Source organism: Scardinius erythrophthalmus, assembly GCF_964197995.2.
Source record: "Scardinius erythrophthalmus genome assembly, chromosome: 19".
Taxonomy (NCBI): domain Eukaryota; kingdom Metazoa; phylum Chordata; class Actinopteri; order Cypriniformes; family Leuciscidae; genus Scardinius; species Scardinius erythrophthalmus.
In genome coordinates, this window is record NC_138239.1 from 707,501 (window position 1) to 723,957 (window position 16,457).

At 47.1% G+C, this 16,457-nt stretch overlaps 1 protein-coding gene across 2 annotated transcripts in view; it reads right to left on the reverse strand.

Moving 5' to 3' along the window:
- Window positions 1–16,457, reverse strand: part of dync1h1 (dynein, cytoplasmic 1, heavy chain 1) — an 82,741-nt gene that overhangs the window by 6,265 nt on the left and 60,019 nt on the right. For both annotated transcript variants that reach the window (XM_081347316.1, XM_081347315.1), the window contains exons 60-73: window positions 16,043–16,296; window positions 15,054–15,188; window positions 14,256–14,350; window positions 13,677–13,851; window positions 12,622–12,697; window positions 12,108–12,268; window positions 11,841–11,952; window positions 8,894–8,954; window positions 8,696–8,819; window positions 8,505–8,618; window positions 7,265–7,435; window positions 3,799–4,016; window positions 2,066–2,169; window positions 905–1,110 (exon numbers count right to left, since the gene is read on the reverse strand). In XM_081347316.1, the coding sequence (XP_081203442.1) occupies window positions 905–1,110; window positions 2,066–2,169; window positions 3,799–4,016; window positions 7,265–7,435; window positions 8,505–8,618; window positions 8,696–8,819; window positions 8,894–8,954; window positions 11,841–11,952; window positions 12,108–12,268; window positions 12,622–12,697; window positions 13,677–13,851; window positions 14,256–14,350; window positions 15,054–15,188; window positions 16,043–16,296 (2,006 nt within the window). The remainder of the gene's footprint in view (window positions 1–904; window positions 1,111–2,065; window positions 2,170–3,798; window positions 4,017–7,264; window positions 7,436–8,504; window positions 8,619–8,695; window positions 8,820–8,893; window positions 8,955–11,840; window positions 11,953–12,107; window positions 12,269–12,621; window positions 12,698–13,676; window positions 13,852–14,255; window positions 14,351–15,053; window positions 15,189–16,042; window positions 16,297–16,457) is intronic.

The window sequence follows — 16,457 nt, forward strand, 5'->3', positions numbered from 1 at the left end:
ACACATCATGAGGAGGGTGTGTGTGTGTGTGTGTGTGTGTGTGTGTGTGTGTGTGTGTGAGAACCCTAACCCTAACCGCGGGTCCTGTGGAGGAACACATCATGAGGAGGGTGTGTGTGTGTGTGTGTGTGTGTGTGTGTGTGTGTGTGAGAACCCTAACCCTAACCGCGGGTCCTGTGGAGGAACACATCATGAGGAGGGTGTGTGTGTGTGTGTGTGTGTGTGTGTGTGTGAGAGAACCCTAACCCTAACAGCGGGTCCTGTGGAGGAACACATCATGAGGAGGGTGTGTGTGTGTGTGTGTGTGTGTGTGTGTGTGTGTGTGTGTGTGTGTGTGTGTGTGTGTGTGTGAGAACCCTAACCCTAAGAGCGGGTCCTGTGGAGGAACACATCATGAGGAGGGTGTGTGTGTGTGTGTGTGTGTGTGTGTGTGTGTGTGTGTGTGTGTGTGAGAACCCTAACCCTAACCGCGGGTCCTGTGGAGGAACACATCATGAGGAGGGTGTGTGTGTGTGTGTGTGTGTGTGTGTGAGAACCCTAACCCTAAGAGCGGGTCCTGTGGAGGAACACATCATGAGGAGGGTGTGTGTGTGTGTGTGTGTGTGTGTGTGTGTGTGTGTGTGTGAGAACCCTAACCCTAACCGCGGGTCCTGTGGAGGAACACATCATGAGGAGGGTGTGTGTGTGTGTGTGTGTGTGTGTGTGTGAGAACCCTAACCCTAACCGCGGGTCCTGTGGAGGAACACATCATGAGGAGGGTGTGTGTGTGTGTGTGTGTGTGGAGGAACACAAAAACAGTCGATGTCTAATTTAAAACATTAAAACCAGTGTTTCTCTAAGTCTTGGAGGGCTTGACTGTGCCTGACTGCGATCAGGGTGAGCTGCAGAAACCTTCCCAGCATACCTTGATGTTCTCCACGGTGCGCTTGAGCGGGCTGACGGCCTCGGGGATCAGCAGGAGCCAGTTGCGAGCGGTGGACAGGAGCGTTCTCATCCAGGCCGGCTGAGCGTCGGTCGTGGACGTCGAGCGCTTCTTCTCCGTCTCGTACGCCAGATCGTCCTCATCCTCCAGCATCTGCATCTTCAGCAGCTTCCCCATCATGTCAATGCCTGAGCGCAAGGACACGCCCACAGGAAGAGGTGCGCAAGGACACGCCCACAGGAAGAGGTGCGCAAGGACACGCCCACAGGAAGTGAAGGAGGGAGATCAAATTAACCGCTGGACAAACTTGCATGTTCAAGCATTGTGTTAATAAAGAGGTTAAAGTGCTGAAGACCAGAACAGAGGCAACAGGAAGGCTTGCCACGTCTGCGCTAGGGCTGTCAGACAGAAACTCGGATATTCATAAAAAAAAAAAAATTCACATTCAAATGCAAAAAACGTGGAATCGAATGTTTGGTGTGTTGAGAGGCGCGCGAGACATGATGATGATGATGATGATGATGATGATGGCGTAACTGACGCGGTTTTGTTTTAGTTAGCTTTAAAAATTGGTGCAATGACACATGACCAATCCTGCACATCGGTCAGAGATGAGTGTGTGTGTGTGTGTTCATCAGCGAAACACTGTCAACAGAAAGCACTCAGCATGAGAGAGAGTGTGTGTGTGTGTGTGTGTGTGTGTGTGTGTGTGTGTGTGTGTGTGTGTGTGTGTGTGTGTGTGTGTGTGTGTGTGTGTGTGTGTGTGTGTGTGTGTGTGTGTGTGTGTGTGTGTGAGAAAGCGCTCAGCACTCGCTCAGATCAAGTTGAGCGTCTGGTGTTTTTGATGATCAATATTGTAGATGTAGAGAGTAGAAGTGAGTGTTTCTGAATGTCAGTTTGCTGTTGTGTGTTCACGTAGTTCATTACGCTGTGTGTTGAAGTGTGTTTTCTGCGTTGATGCACAAACACAGTTTTAGAATATAATTCAAATTTTGATAATACTTAAAGAAATTCCAAATTAGCTTCTCAGCCATTTTGACAGTCCTAGTCTGCACAGATACTTAAAGTTTGAGTTTGGCGTGAATGAACGAGAGGGAGAGAGTGTGTGTGTGTGTGTGTGTGTGTGTGAGAGCACGCTCGTACCCTGAGTCGTGAGCAGGACCTTCTCTGCGTTACTCGGCAGCCCGAGCCATGATGGAGTCTGAGTGTCCGGCAGCAGCTCCACCCAGTGGATGAACTCCTCACGCCTGACCGACACACACACACACACACACACACACACACAGGTCATTCACCAGCGCCTCGTACAGCACTGACCGCTTCACAGGAATAGCAGTGTTCATGTTTCAAAATTCATCATTTATGAAATTATTCTATATTCTGCAGTAAAGCAGCTCTACAGAAGACACTCGAGTCATTACTCAGATCAGTGTTGATTCAGTTCTATAACTGTGTGTCTACAGAAGACAATAAGAGTCATTTAGCTCAATTTAGTTCAATTTGATTCAGAATTTAATCTGATTCAGCTGTTCATCACAGGGGTTAGGGTTAGGCTGGGCTTGTGAAGGAGCGGCACAAATAAATCAGAGAGAATAATGTTATCCGAGAAGATTATTCTGTGTTCGGCCCGATCCCAGAGTTCCCAGCGTTCCCAGCTGTGGCAGCCGAGAGTGAGGAGAAGCTGAGAACTGGAGAGGGTTTATATCGGCCTCCTCTCATGCTGATGGGACAGATCGTTGATTGGATTATTTGAACGTGCTCCTCACAAACTTGGTTTAATAAAACATTTACCGATGTTTGGTGAACTTTCACAGGCAAAATCCTTTTCATGTGAAATACACGCATATTTTTTTTACCGCTTCAGATGTTTGTGTAAATTTGCCACTTTGACCAGGAAAAAGCCGCTTGGTTTGACAGTGTTGTGTGAGCGGAGCTTATAGAGCGCTTTTGCACACTGAGGGGCCGTTTACACCTGGCCACTTCATGGGTTTTCTCAGATAAGATAGCGATCCGATCGTGAAGAGAGACCAGGTGTAAACGCCCTCCGATCTGATCGCTCAAACCACTTCAGGAGGAGGTCTGGGCCGCATTCCTGACGAAACTGGACAAGTGTAAACGCATCTGGTTGTTGAAACCACATATGTAAATTGTACTCCTCCCCAAAATGCTAAAAAAATAAACGTGTGAGAGCGTGTTATAGGCTATATGTAATGTTATAGCCAGATATGACGACGCTACTGGAACACGCATCACCGCAGATGAGAAGCTCAGCATCTATTCATCAAGCCAACGTGCAAACTATCGCAGATCACAGTGAAAGTAAGTCGCAGGCGCTTAACACACAATCATCATCATTAAAGTAGAGAAACCAATGATCTTACCAGGGCTGTTGCCGCTCTCTCTTATTGCGGTCTTTGATTTAGAAATTTTAGCTGATGATCAATAAAATGCAGCTCATATCTGTTGCTTTCGGTGACGTGCACTCCATTACATCTGCATATAGCGCGGGAATTGAAGATCGGATTTAAATCCGTTTCGCAAAAACACATTTATGTGAGCAGGTGTAAATGGAACCGTTTTGATAAATCAGATAGCGATCCGATCTGAGAAAACACATGAAGTGGCCAGGTGTACACAGCCCCTGAGTGTTTCTCTTTACTGAACTACTGTCCTCCGTAGAGCTGAACTCATTCACAGCTGATGACCTTTACACTGTTATTGAGCTGGACTGAACCAACCCTGATCTGAGCAATCTTCTGTAGAGCGGAATCTGAGTTTGAGTCTCGATCTGATGGAGTTCATCACTGATCGTGTTCCTCACTGAATCTGCGCTGTATAATAAACATGTGATGCAGAGACATTAGGGTTAGGCTGACCGGATGCCGTCGGGCATCTTGATGTCCTTGTGCCCGTCCACTTTGAGCGCCAGCTTGAACTCGCTGTCGAAGCTGCTGGTGGTGAAGAGCCGGTCCAGGAAGGTGTTCAGGAGCCGCTGGTCGAACTCGTTATCGATGCGCCCGCCGTAGATAGACTGAGCCATCAGAGTCTTCAGCGCCGCCCACGGGATCTTATCAGGAGAGATGTTCTGCCGGCCCTGAGGACAGCGACAGGTGTTTTACACACACACACTGAGGACAGCGACAGGTGTTTTACACACACACACTGAGGACAGCGACAGGTGTTTTACACACACACACTGAGGACAGCGACAGGTGTTTTACACACACACTGAGGACAGCGACAGGTGTTTTACACACACACACTGAGGACAGCGACAGGTGTTTTACACACACACACTGAGGACAGCGACAGGTGTTTTACACACACACACTGAGGACAGCGACAGGTGTTTTACACACACACTGAGGACAGCGACAGGTGTTTTACACACACACACTGAGGACAGCGACAGGTGTTTTACACACACACACTGAGGACAGCGACAGGTGTTTTACACACACACACTGAGGACAGCGACAGGTGTTTTACACACACACACTGAGGACAGCGACAGGTGTTTTACACACACACTGAGGACAGCGACAGGTGTTTTACACACACACACTGAGGACAGCGACAGGTGTTACACACACACACTGAGGACAGCGACAGGTGTTTTACACACACACACTGAGGACAGCGACAGGTGTTACACACACACACACTGAGGACAGCGACAGGTGTTTTACACACACACACTGAGGACAGCGACAGGTGTTACACACACACACACACACACACACACTGAGGAGAGCTACAGGTGTTACACACACACACTGAGGACAGCGACAGGTGTTTTACACACACACACTGAGGACAGCGACAGGTGTTACACACACACACACTGAGGACAGCGACAGGTGTTTTACACACACACACTGAGGACAGCGACAGGTGTTTTACACACACACACTGAGGACAGCGACAGGTGTTTTACACACACACACTGAGGACAGCGACAGGTGTTTTACACACACACACTGAGGACAGCGACAGGTGTTTTACACACACACACTGAGGACAGCGACAGGTGTTTTACACACACACACTGAGGACAGCGACAGGTGTTACACACACACACTGAGGACAGCGACAGGTGTTTTACACACACACTGAGGACAGCGACAGGTGTTTTACACACACACACTGAGGACAGCGACAGGTGTTTTACACACACACACTGAGGACAGCGACAGGTGTTTTACACACACACTGAGGACAGCGACAGGTGTTTTACACACACACACTGAGGACAGCGACAGGTGTTACACACACACACTGAGGACAGCGACAGGTGTTTTACACACACACACTGAGGACAGCGACAGGTGTTACACACACACACACACTGAGGACAGCGACAGGTGTTTTACACACACACACTGAGGACAGCGACAGGTGTTACACACACACACACACACACACACACTGAGGAGAGCTACAGGTGTTACACACACACACTGAGGACAGCGACAGGTGTTTTACACACACACACTGAGGACAGCGACAGGTGTTACACACACTGAGGACAGCGACAGGTGTTTTACACACACACACTGAGGACAGCGACAGGTGTTTTACACACACACACTGAGGACAGCGACAGGTGTTTTACACACACACACTGAGGACAGCGACAGGTGTTTTACACACACACACTGAGGACAGCGACAGGTGTTTTACACACACACACTGAGGACAGCGACAGGTGTTTTACACACACACACTGAGGACAGCGACAGGTGTTACACACACACACTGAGGACAGCGACAGGTGTTTTACACACACACACTGAGGACAGCGACAGGTGTTACACACACACACTGAGGACAGCGACAGGTGTTACACACACACACTGAGGACAGCGACAGGTGTTACACACACACACTGAGGACAGCGACAGGTGTTTTACACACACACACTGAGGACAGCGACAGGTGTTTTACACACACACACTGAGGACAGCGACAGGTGTTACACACACACACTGAGGACAGCGACAGGTGTTACACACACACACACTGAGGACAGCGACAGGTGTTTTACACACACACACTGAGGACAGCGACAGGTGTTACACACACACACTGAGGACAGCGACAGGTGTTTTACACACACACACTGAGGACAGCGACAGGTGTTTTACACACACACACTGAGGACAGCGACAGGTGTTTTACACACACACACTGAGGACAGCGACAGGTGTTTTACACACACACACTGAGGACAGCGACAGGTGTTTTACACACACACACTGAGGACAGCGACAGGTGTTACACACACACACTGAGGACAGCGACAGGTGTTTTACACACACACACTGAGGACAGCGACAGGTGTTTTACACACACACACTGAGGACAGCGACAGGTGTTACACACACACACTGAGGACAGCGACAGGTGTTACACACACACACTGAGGACAGCGACAGGTGTTACACACACACACTGAGGACAGCGACAGGTGTTACACACACACACTGAGGACAGCGACAGGTGTTTTACACACACACACTGAGGACAGCGACAGGTGTTACACACACACACTGAGGACAGCGACAGGTGTTACACACACACACTGAGGACAGCGACAGGTGTTTTACACACACACTGAGGAGAGCGACAGGTGTTACACACACTGAGGACAGCGACAGGTGTTACACACACACTGAGGACAGCGACAGGTGTTTTACACACACACACTGAGGACAGCGACAGGCGTTACACACACACACACTGAGGACAGCGACAGGTGTTTTACACACACACTGAGGAGAGCGACAGGTGTTACACACACACACACACACACACACACACTGAGGAGAGCTACAGGTGTTACACACATACACACACACACACACACACACACACACACACACACACACACACACTGAGGAGAGCGACAGGTGTTTTACACACACACACACACACACACACACACACACCCTGAGGAGAGCGACAGGTGTTACACACACACACACACACACACTGAGGACAGCGACAGGCGTTACACACACACACACTGAGGACAGCGACAGGCGTTACACACACACACACACACACACACACCCCCTGAGGAGAGCGACAGTGTTAGTTACATACACACACACACACACACACACACCCTGAGGAGAGCGACAGGTGTTTTACACACACACACACACACACACTGAGGAGAGCGACAGGTGTTTTACACACACACACACTGAGGAGAGCGACAGGTGTTACATACACACACACACACACACACACACCCTGAGGAGAGCGACAGGTGTTACACACACACACACACACACACACACACACACACACACACACACACACACACGCTCTCACCTTCGCCGTATCATCCAGCCAGGTGTCGATGGTGTCGCAGGCGGAGCGCAGGTCCGACTCTCCGAACTCGTATTTCTTGGACCAGCCGAGCGGAGCGTAACGGAGCCGCTCCTGGATGACGGCGTGGAACCAGGCCAGGAGGAAGTACAGGCGCGCTCGCTCGTTCGGGGACTGAGAGAACAACAAGATGAACATGTGACAACAATCGACCCAATGCTGAAGCTCACGGTGACACACACACTGGCAGCAGAGAGGAGCAGATACACAACATGCATTTCTTTATTTTATTTCTAACCCAACATGCCAGCACACCTTACATTAGGTGTCCTAATTATTATTATTAATAACATTTACTAATTTAGCAGATGCTTTTATCCAAAGCGACTTATGGGTTAGGGTTAGATCCCGCAGAGAGATCAGATCCCGCAGAGAGATCAGATCCCGCAGATATAACAGATCCCGCAGATATAACAGATCCCGCAGAGAGATCAGATCCCGCAGAGAGATCAGATCCCGCAGAGAGATCAGATCCCGCAGAGAGATCAGATCCCGCAGAGAGATCAGATCCCGCAGATATAACAGATCCCGCAGATATAACAGATCCCGCAGAGAGATCAGATCCCGCAGAGAGATCAGATCCCGCAGAGAGATCAGATCCCGCAGAGATATCAGATCCCGCAGAGAGATCAGATCCCGCAGAGAGATCAGATCCCGCCCGCAGAGAGATCAGATCCCGCAGAGAGATCAGATCCCGCAGAGATATCAGATCCCGCAGAGATATCAGATCCCGCAGAGAGATCAGATCCCGCAGAGAGATCAGATCCCGCAGAGAGATCAGATCCCGCCCGCAGAGAGATCAGATCCCGCCCGCAGAGATATCAGATCCCGCAGAGATATCAGATCCCGCAGAGAGATCAGATCCCGCCCGCAGAGAGATCAGATCCCGCCCGCAGAGAGATCAGATCCCGCCCGCAGAGAGATCAGATCCCGCCCGCAGAGAGATCAGATCCCGCCCGCAGAGAGATCAGATCCCGCCCGCAGAGAGATCAGATCCCGCAGAGAGATCAGATCCCGCCCGCAGAGATCAGATCCCGCCCGCAGAGATCAGATCCCGCCCGCAGAGATCAGATCCCGCCCGCAGAGATCAGATCCCGCAGAGAGATCAGATCCCGCAGAGAGATCAGATCCCGCAGAGAGATCAGATCCCGCAGAGAGATCAGATGCGTTTCTGCCGACTCACCTTACACATGCGCGCCACAGGAATATTGCTGAAGGTGCGCAGCATGTTGGCCTTCATACCCGGAGGAGGCTCGAACACGAAGATGCGCCCGGCACGCAGCAGGTTCACCGGCACCTGAGGGAGAACATCAATCATCAGATGAGGCATTCATGACATGTGACACAGACTGAGCACAGGAAGTGATGCGGGACCTTCGGGTTGATCTCCATGGTGAGGAAGAGCCGGAAACTGGAGTGCGGTTGCATGGAGTGGAGTTTCTTCTCCAGCTGCATCAGCCAACCAGGAGCCAGATGCACGTTCTCCAGCATCACCCACCTGAAACACACACACACAGGTGAGAGCAGCTCGTGAGCGCCGGAGGAGTGTGTGCTGGTCGGACGCTCTCTCACCTGCCCGACTTCACCGCTGTGTTGATGTCTCGGTCCGCCTTATTAAACCCTTCAGCAGAACCTGGAGACGGACACACAAGAGTTCAGCTTACGTTTGCTAACTTTCCATATCATGCAATACTGAGAAAGTTAGAATTTTGAGTTTATTTCTCGCAATTGCATGTTTATCTCACAATTGTGACTTTATATCATGCCATTCTGAGATAAAAAGTCACAATTGTGAGACAAAAAGTCACAATTACCTTTTACATTTTGTATTCCCTGGCAGAAACATGCTTCCACTGTTGAATCCAGTGTGTTATATCTGCATGTGTGTTATATATATCTGCATGTGTGTTATATACATCTGCATGTGTGTTATATATATCTGCATGTGTGTTACATCTGCATATGTGTTATATATATCTGCATGTGTTACATCTGCATGTGTGTTACATCTGCATGTGTGTTATACATCTGCATGTGTGTTATACATCTGCATGTGTTATGTATATCTGCATGTTACATCTGCATGTGTGTTATATATCTGCATGTTATATATATCTGCATGCGTGTTACATCTGCATGTGTGTTACATATATCTGCATGCGTGTTATATATATATATCTGCATGCGTGTTACATCTGCATGTGTGTTACATCTGCATGTGTTATATATATCTGCACGTGTGTTACATCTGCATGTGTGTTATATATATCTGCATGTGTGTTAGATCTGCATGTGTTATATATATCTGCATGTGTGTTATATATATATCTGCATGTGTGTTACATCTGCATGTGTGTTACATCTGCATGTGTGTTATATATCTGCATGCGTGTTACATCTGCATGCGTGTTACATCTGCATGCGTGTTACATATATCTGCATGTGTTACATCTGCATGCGTGTTACATCTGCATGCGTGTTACATCTGCATGCGTGTTACATCTGCATGCGCGTTACATCTGCATGCGTGTTACATCTGCATGCGTGTTATATATATCTGCATGCGTGTTACATCTGCATGTGTATTATATATATCTGCATGTGTTACATCTGCATGTGTGTTATATATATCTGCGTGTTACATCTGCATGTGTTATATATATCTGCACGTGTGTTACATCTGCATGTGTGTTACATCTGCATGTGTGTTATATATATCTGCATGTGTGTTACATCTGCATGTGTGTTATATATATCTGCATGTGTGTTATATATATCTGCATGTGTGTTATATATATCTGCATGTGTGTTATATATATCTGCATGTGTTACATCTGCATGTGTGTTACATCTGCATGTGTGTTACATCTGCATGCGTGTTACATCTGCATGCGTGTTACATCTGCATGCGTGTTACATCTGCATGTGTGTTATATATATCTGCATGCGTGTTACATCTGCATGTGTGTTATATATATCTGCATGTGTTACATCTGCATGTGTATTATATATATCTGCATGTGTTACATCTGCATGTGTGTTATATATATCTGCGTGTTACATCTGCATGTGTTATATATATCTGCACGTGTGTTACGTCTGCATGTGTGTTACATCTGCATGTGTGTTATATATATCTGCATGTGTGTTACATCTGCATGTGTGTTATATATATCTGCATGTGTGTTATATATATCTGCATGTGTGTTATATATATCTGCATGTGTGTTACATCTGCATGTGTGTTACATCTGCATGTGTGTTACATCTGCATGTGTGTTACATCTGCATGCGTGTTACATCTGCATGTGTGTTACATCTGCATGTGTGTTATATATATCTGCATGCGTGTTACATCTGCATGTGTGTTATATATATCTGCATGTGTTACATCTGCATGTGTTACATCTGCATGTGTTACATCTGCATGTGTGTTATATATCTGCATGCGTGTTACATCTGCATGCGTGTTACATCTGCATGCGTGTTATATATCTGCATGCGTGTTACATCTGCATGCGTGTTACATCTGCATGTGTGTTATATATCTGCATGCGTGTTACATCTGCATGCGTGTTACATCTGCATGCGTGTTACATCTGCATGTGTGTTATATATATCTGCATGCGTGTTACATCTGCATGTGTGTTATATATCTGCATGTGTTACATCTGCATGTGTTACATCTGCATGTGTGTTATATATCTGCATGCGTGTTACATCTGCATGCGTGTTACATCTGCATGCGTGTTACATCTGCATGCGTGTTACATCTGCATGCGTGTTACATCTGCATGTGTGTTACATCTGCATGCGTGTTACATCTGCATGCGTGTTACATCTGCATGTGTGTTATATATATCTGCATGCGTGTTACATCTGCATGTGTGTTATATATATCTGCATGTGTTACATCTGCATGTGTTACATCTGCATGTGTGTTATATATATCTGCATGTGTGTTATATATATCTGCGTGTTACATCTGCATGTGTTATATATATCTGCATGCGTGTTATATATATCTGCGTGTTACATCTGCATGTGTTATATATATCTGCATGTGTGTTATATATATCTGCATGTGTTACATCTGCATGTGTTACATCTACATGTGTTACATCTGCATGTGTGTTATATCTGCATCTGCATGTGTGTTATATCTGCATGTGTGTTACATCTGCATCTGCATGTGTGTTATATCTGCATGTGTGTTATATCTGCATCTGCATGTGTGTTATATCTGCATGTGTGTTATATCTGCATCTGCATGTGTGTTATATCTGCATGTGTGTTACATCTGCATGTGTGTTATATCTGCATCTGCATGCGTGTTACATCTACATGTGTTACATCTGCATGTGTGTTATATCTGCATCTGCGTTACATCTGCATGTGTGTTACATCTGCATGCGTGTTATATCTGAATGTGTGTTATATCTGAATGTGTGTTATATCTGAATGTGTTACATCTGCATCTGCATGTGTGTTATATCTACGGGTGTTTGTGAGGTCTCACCGATGGAAATGGAGGTGATGTGTTTGTTCTGCTCAGCGGCGAGATCCCTCACTAGACCGCTAGCATCGTACCCGGGCACAGAACACATCAGCACTGGCGTCCCCGGCTTCACCTGCACACACACACTAGCACTGAAGCAGGAGCAGCTCGTGTCTCACACACACACACACACACACTAGCACTGAAGCAGGAGCCACTCGCGTCTCACACACACGAGCACTGAAGCAGGAGCAGCTCGTGTCTCTCACACACACACACGCCTCTTACCTCGCTGTCTACGATGTTGGCCAGGTCCAGCGGCTGATCGATGATGGCCATGAAGTTTTCTCCCAGGATTCTGGACACAAAGATATGCGACATGGCCAGCAGACGATCGGGTCTGAACGCCTGGATCAGCAGCAGCTGGTGGACGGCCTGACCAATCACAGCTGAGGACACACACACACACACACACACACACACGTCACTTCTGCAGGACGTCAGGTCAAGTCAGCTTTATTCATACAGCGCTTTTTACAACACAGACTGTTTCACAGCAGCTTTACAGAGATAACAGGAGAATAATGCAGTTTGTTTCCAGAAGAGAATAGCGTTTCAGTCCAGCTTAAGGAAGTTCAGAGATGGGTAATTTTTTTGTGTAAAAACTTTTAGTTCATTTATATATACAGACGCTCTGGAGAAAACCGTGATGTCATTGTACAGCTCAGTTCAGTTCTCATATAATGGTGTGAGTGCAGGAGATCAATAATATTGTTGAATATTAAATGTGTTGTTCACTCACTGGACGCCTTCTCTTCGCTCCACAGGTACGGCACCGACAGCTCAGGGGAGTTGCTCTCCAGCCACATGAAGAATTGCTGGAACACAGGAGGGGTCAGAGATTAATCAGAGAGGGGTCAGGGGGTCAGAGGGCCAGGTGATCAGAGAGGGGTCAGTTGATCAGAGGGGTCAGAGAGGGGTCAAGTGATCAGAGAGGGGTCAGGGGGTCAGGTGATCAGAGGGGTCAGGGGATCAGAGAGGGGTCAGAGAGTCAGAGAGGGGTCAGGTGATCAGAGAGGGGTCAGAGGATCAGGTGATCAGAGGGGTCAGGGGGTTAGAGGGATCAGGTGATCAGAGAGGGGTCAAGTGAGATTGATCAGAGGGTCAGGTGACCAGAAGGATCAGAGAGGGGTCAAGTGAGATTGATCAGAGGGTCAGGTGACCAGAGGTCAGAGAGGGGTCAGGTGACCAGAGAGGGGTCAGGAGACCAGAGAGGGGTCGGTGGGGTCAGGGGATCAGAGAGGGGTCAGGTGGTCAGAGAGGGGTCAGGGGGTCAGGGAGGGGTCAGGTGATCAGGGAGGGGTCAGGTGATCAGAGAGGGGTCAGAGAGGGGTCAGGTGACCAGAGAGGGGTCAGGGGGTCAGAGAGGGGTCAGGTGACCAGAGAGGGGTCAGGTGACCAGAGAGGGGTCGGTGGGGTCAGGTGATCAGAGAGGGGTCAGGGAGGGATCAGGTGGTCAGAAAGGGGTCAGGGGGTCAGGTGATCAGGGAGGGGTCAGGGGGTCAGAGAGGGGTCAGGTGATCAGATGATCAGAGAGGGGTCAGAGATTGATGAGAGGGGTCAGGTGATCAGGGGGTCAGATGATCAGAGAGGGGTCAGATGATCAGGGAGGGGTCAGTTGATCAGAGAGGAGTCAGAGAGGTGTCAGGTGATCAGGGAGGGGTCAGGTGATCAGATGATCAGAGAGGGGTCAGAGATTGATAAGAGAGGGGTCAGGTGAGGTTGATCAGAGGGTCAGGTGATCAGAGAGGGGTCAGAAGCGCTGTGGAGCTCAGACACAGGTGTAGAGTGGCTCACCTCGTCCGCCTGGACGGTGGACACCAGGTCTTTGAAGGCCGGCACTCGGCTGAGGCGCACCATGGCTTCAGCCTGCTCTCCGCTCAGACCCTTCACCTTCGGCACACTCGCCCCGCTCAACACGATCTCCTTCCCACGCAAGAAGTGCTGGAACTCTGCGTCGTACGAGGGTTCGCTGGGAGACACGAGCACAGAGAGCGGGAGAGACATCAGGCCTTCATGTGTCGCTGTATAACCACTCAGAGCTTCACTGAACCTCAGAGTCTGTGACTACAGTGCGTTTGGATGAGAAGATTTCTGTCCCTTCATTAAAAGTCTATTCAAATTTTATCAATAATGATAATTAGACGATATTTTGAGTTGGTTCCTGTGCAGGGTTAGGACCGTGGACAGCTGACTCCTAACGTTTGTGATATTCTTCATATTCTATATGCTGGTCAGTTTGCAGCAGTATCATCTTTTACAATAAGATTAAATGATTTTTAAAATGTAAGTCACGTAATATTAACTTCTTGTTTATTGAGCAGTTGCTCATCATCTACAGAGACATGCACTGAAACGGGCAGTAATGGTCAGTACCTGGTCAGGCCCTTCAGGTTGATGCGGGCGAGCAGCACAGCGAACGTGATGTGGTCCTGATGCAGCATCCCTCGAGCCACGCGGTTAAACGCACCCTGCAGAGGAACACACCACACACACACACACACACACACACACACACACAACATGTCCTGAATAAAGGCCCTTCTCACAGCGAAGACGAGCATGAGCAGCACCAGTCTGATGTTACACACGTCATCTGTGGATCTTTGAGCAGCTTCATGTGTTCACTGTTGCTGTATTTCAGTGTATTGCCCTATCAGCATTATTACATGGCAGATACAAATTAAACATTTAACAACATGATATCATTAATACAATATAATAAAAACAAACATGGTAAAACTTTACAATAAGGTTCATTAGTTAACATTAGCTAATGTATTAACTAACATAAACTAACAATGAGCAATACATTTATTACAGTATTTATTAATCTGTTAATATTAGTTAAAAATACAGCTGTTTATAGTTTGTTCATGTTAGTTCACAGTGCAGTAACTAATGTTAACAAATACAACCTTTGATTTTAATAATGTATTAGTAAATGTTTAAATTAATATTATTTATGATCAATAATGACACATTGATCATTCTTAGTTCATGTTATTTAAGGTAGTTAACTAATGCTAACTAATGAACCGTATAGTAAAGTGTTACCACTAACATTTTATAAAATTCACGTTTATTGAAGCTCAGCAGAAAAAAAGAAAGAGCTGAAGTGTTTTCCTGATTTCACACGTGCATGTGTGTGTCTCTGAGAGTTGTGGGTCTCACCTGGAACAGGTCTTTGGTGATGTGCGTCAGACGCTGCGTGTGGTCGCTCACACTCTTCAGGTTTGAGTTCTCGTATAGCACGGTGTGGTAGATGTCCAGGAAGAAGTGCAGCGAGTACTGGTAGAGGAAGTGCATCTGCGGGGCGAGAGACAGATCCGGCATGAGGAGCGGTGCTGGGGGAACTCAAAGTAACTCGAGTTATGTAATCAGATTACTTTTCCAAGTAACTAGTAAAGTAACATTACTTTTAAAATTTACAACAAAATACCTGAGTTACTTTTTCAAATAAGTATTTTGCAAGTTACTTTTCAAATTTATTGACTGACAGTTCTCTTGTCCTCATGTTGAGAGAAATTGTGAGTAAGTGCAGAGGCGTTGTGTGTGTGAGTGTGTGTGTAAACATGGTTATTGTAGTTCTAGACTAAATGTGAGCGTGCAATCTCACAATCTTTACTCTCTCTTGCACAAAAATATTCATTATTCCTCAAAATGAATAAAATCAGTGAAATGCAAGATCAGAATAATACGCAAACCTACAATAATTAAATATATATATAAAAAAATGCATTTATATGCATTTAATCTCACTTTATTGACCAATGTATTTGGTGCTGACCTTCGATAGTTCAGTTACACCATAAGCAAAAATGACTGATGATTGAAATGATTTTTTTGTTTATTATTGGTGAAATGTTAAACTTTCTACACATGAATTAGCATTTCCTTCAGTCTGAGGATTATTTTTTCACTTTTGGTCTGAAAGGGTCTTTACATCTGCCCAAAAATATAACTTTTTTGCTATATTAAAAAAATACAATTCCCAGCCCAGGTGAGAAAAAGTGACGCAAAAGTAACAATGCATTACTTTTCTTAAAAAGTAACTAACACAATTAGTAACGTTTTAATGGAGTAACGCAATATTGTAACGCATTACTTTTCAAAGTAACTTTCCCCAACACTGATGAAGAGTGACACACACACACACACACCTGGTTGAGGGCCTCCATGGTGAAGTAGATGCTGCTGCAGGCCGAGGCCAGGGACAGGTACTGCTGCGACACCGACTCCACCTCCTGCATCACGATGTCGGTCTCCTCCACCTTCCTCGTCACCTCCGCCGCCTCCTTCTTCAGGTTCTCCAGGGTCGTGATGATGGTGTCGTCGTCCAGGATACGACCCTTGACCTCGTTCAGGGCCTGCAGGAGAGACTTCTCCAGCTGACGCAGACGCAGCTGGAACTCACCTGAGCGGATCCAACACAACCACGTTACTTTTACACTCGACTGAAGCATAAGAACATCATGTGTGCAGATACTGAGGAAACATGCTGAGGTCACACTCGCTCCTCTGAGAAACACCACAGCCGGTTCCTTTACTCTGACATGTGTGTTTCCGTGTTGGAAC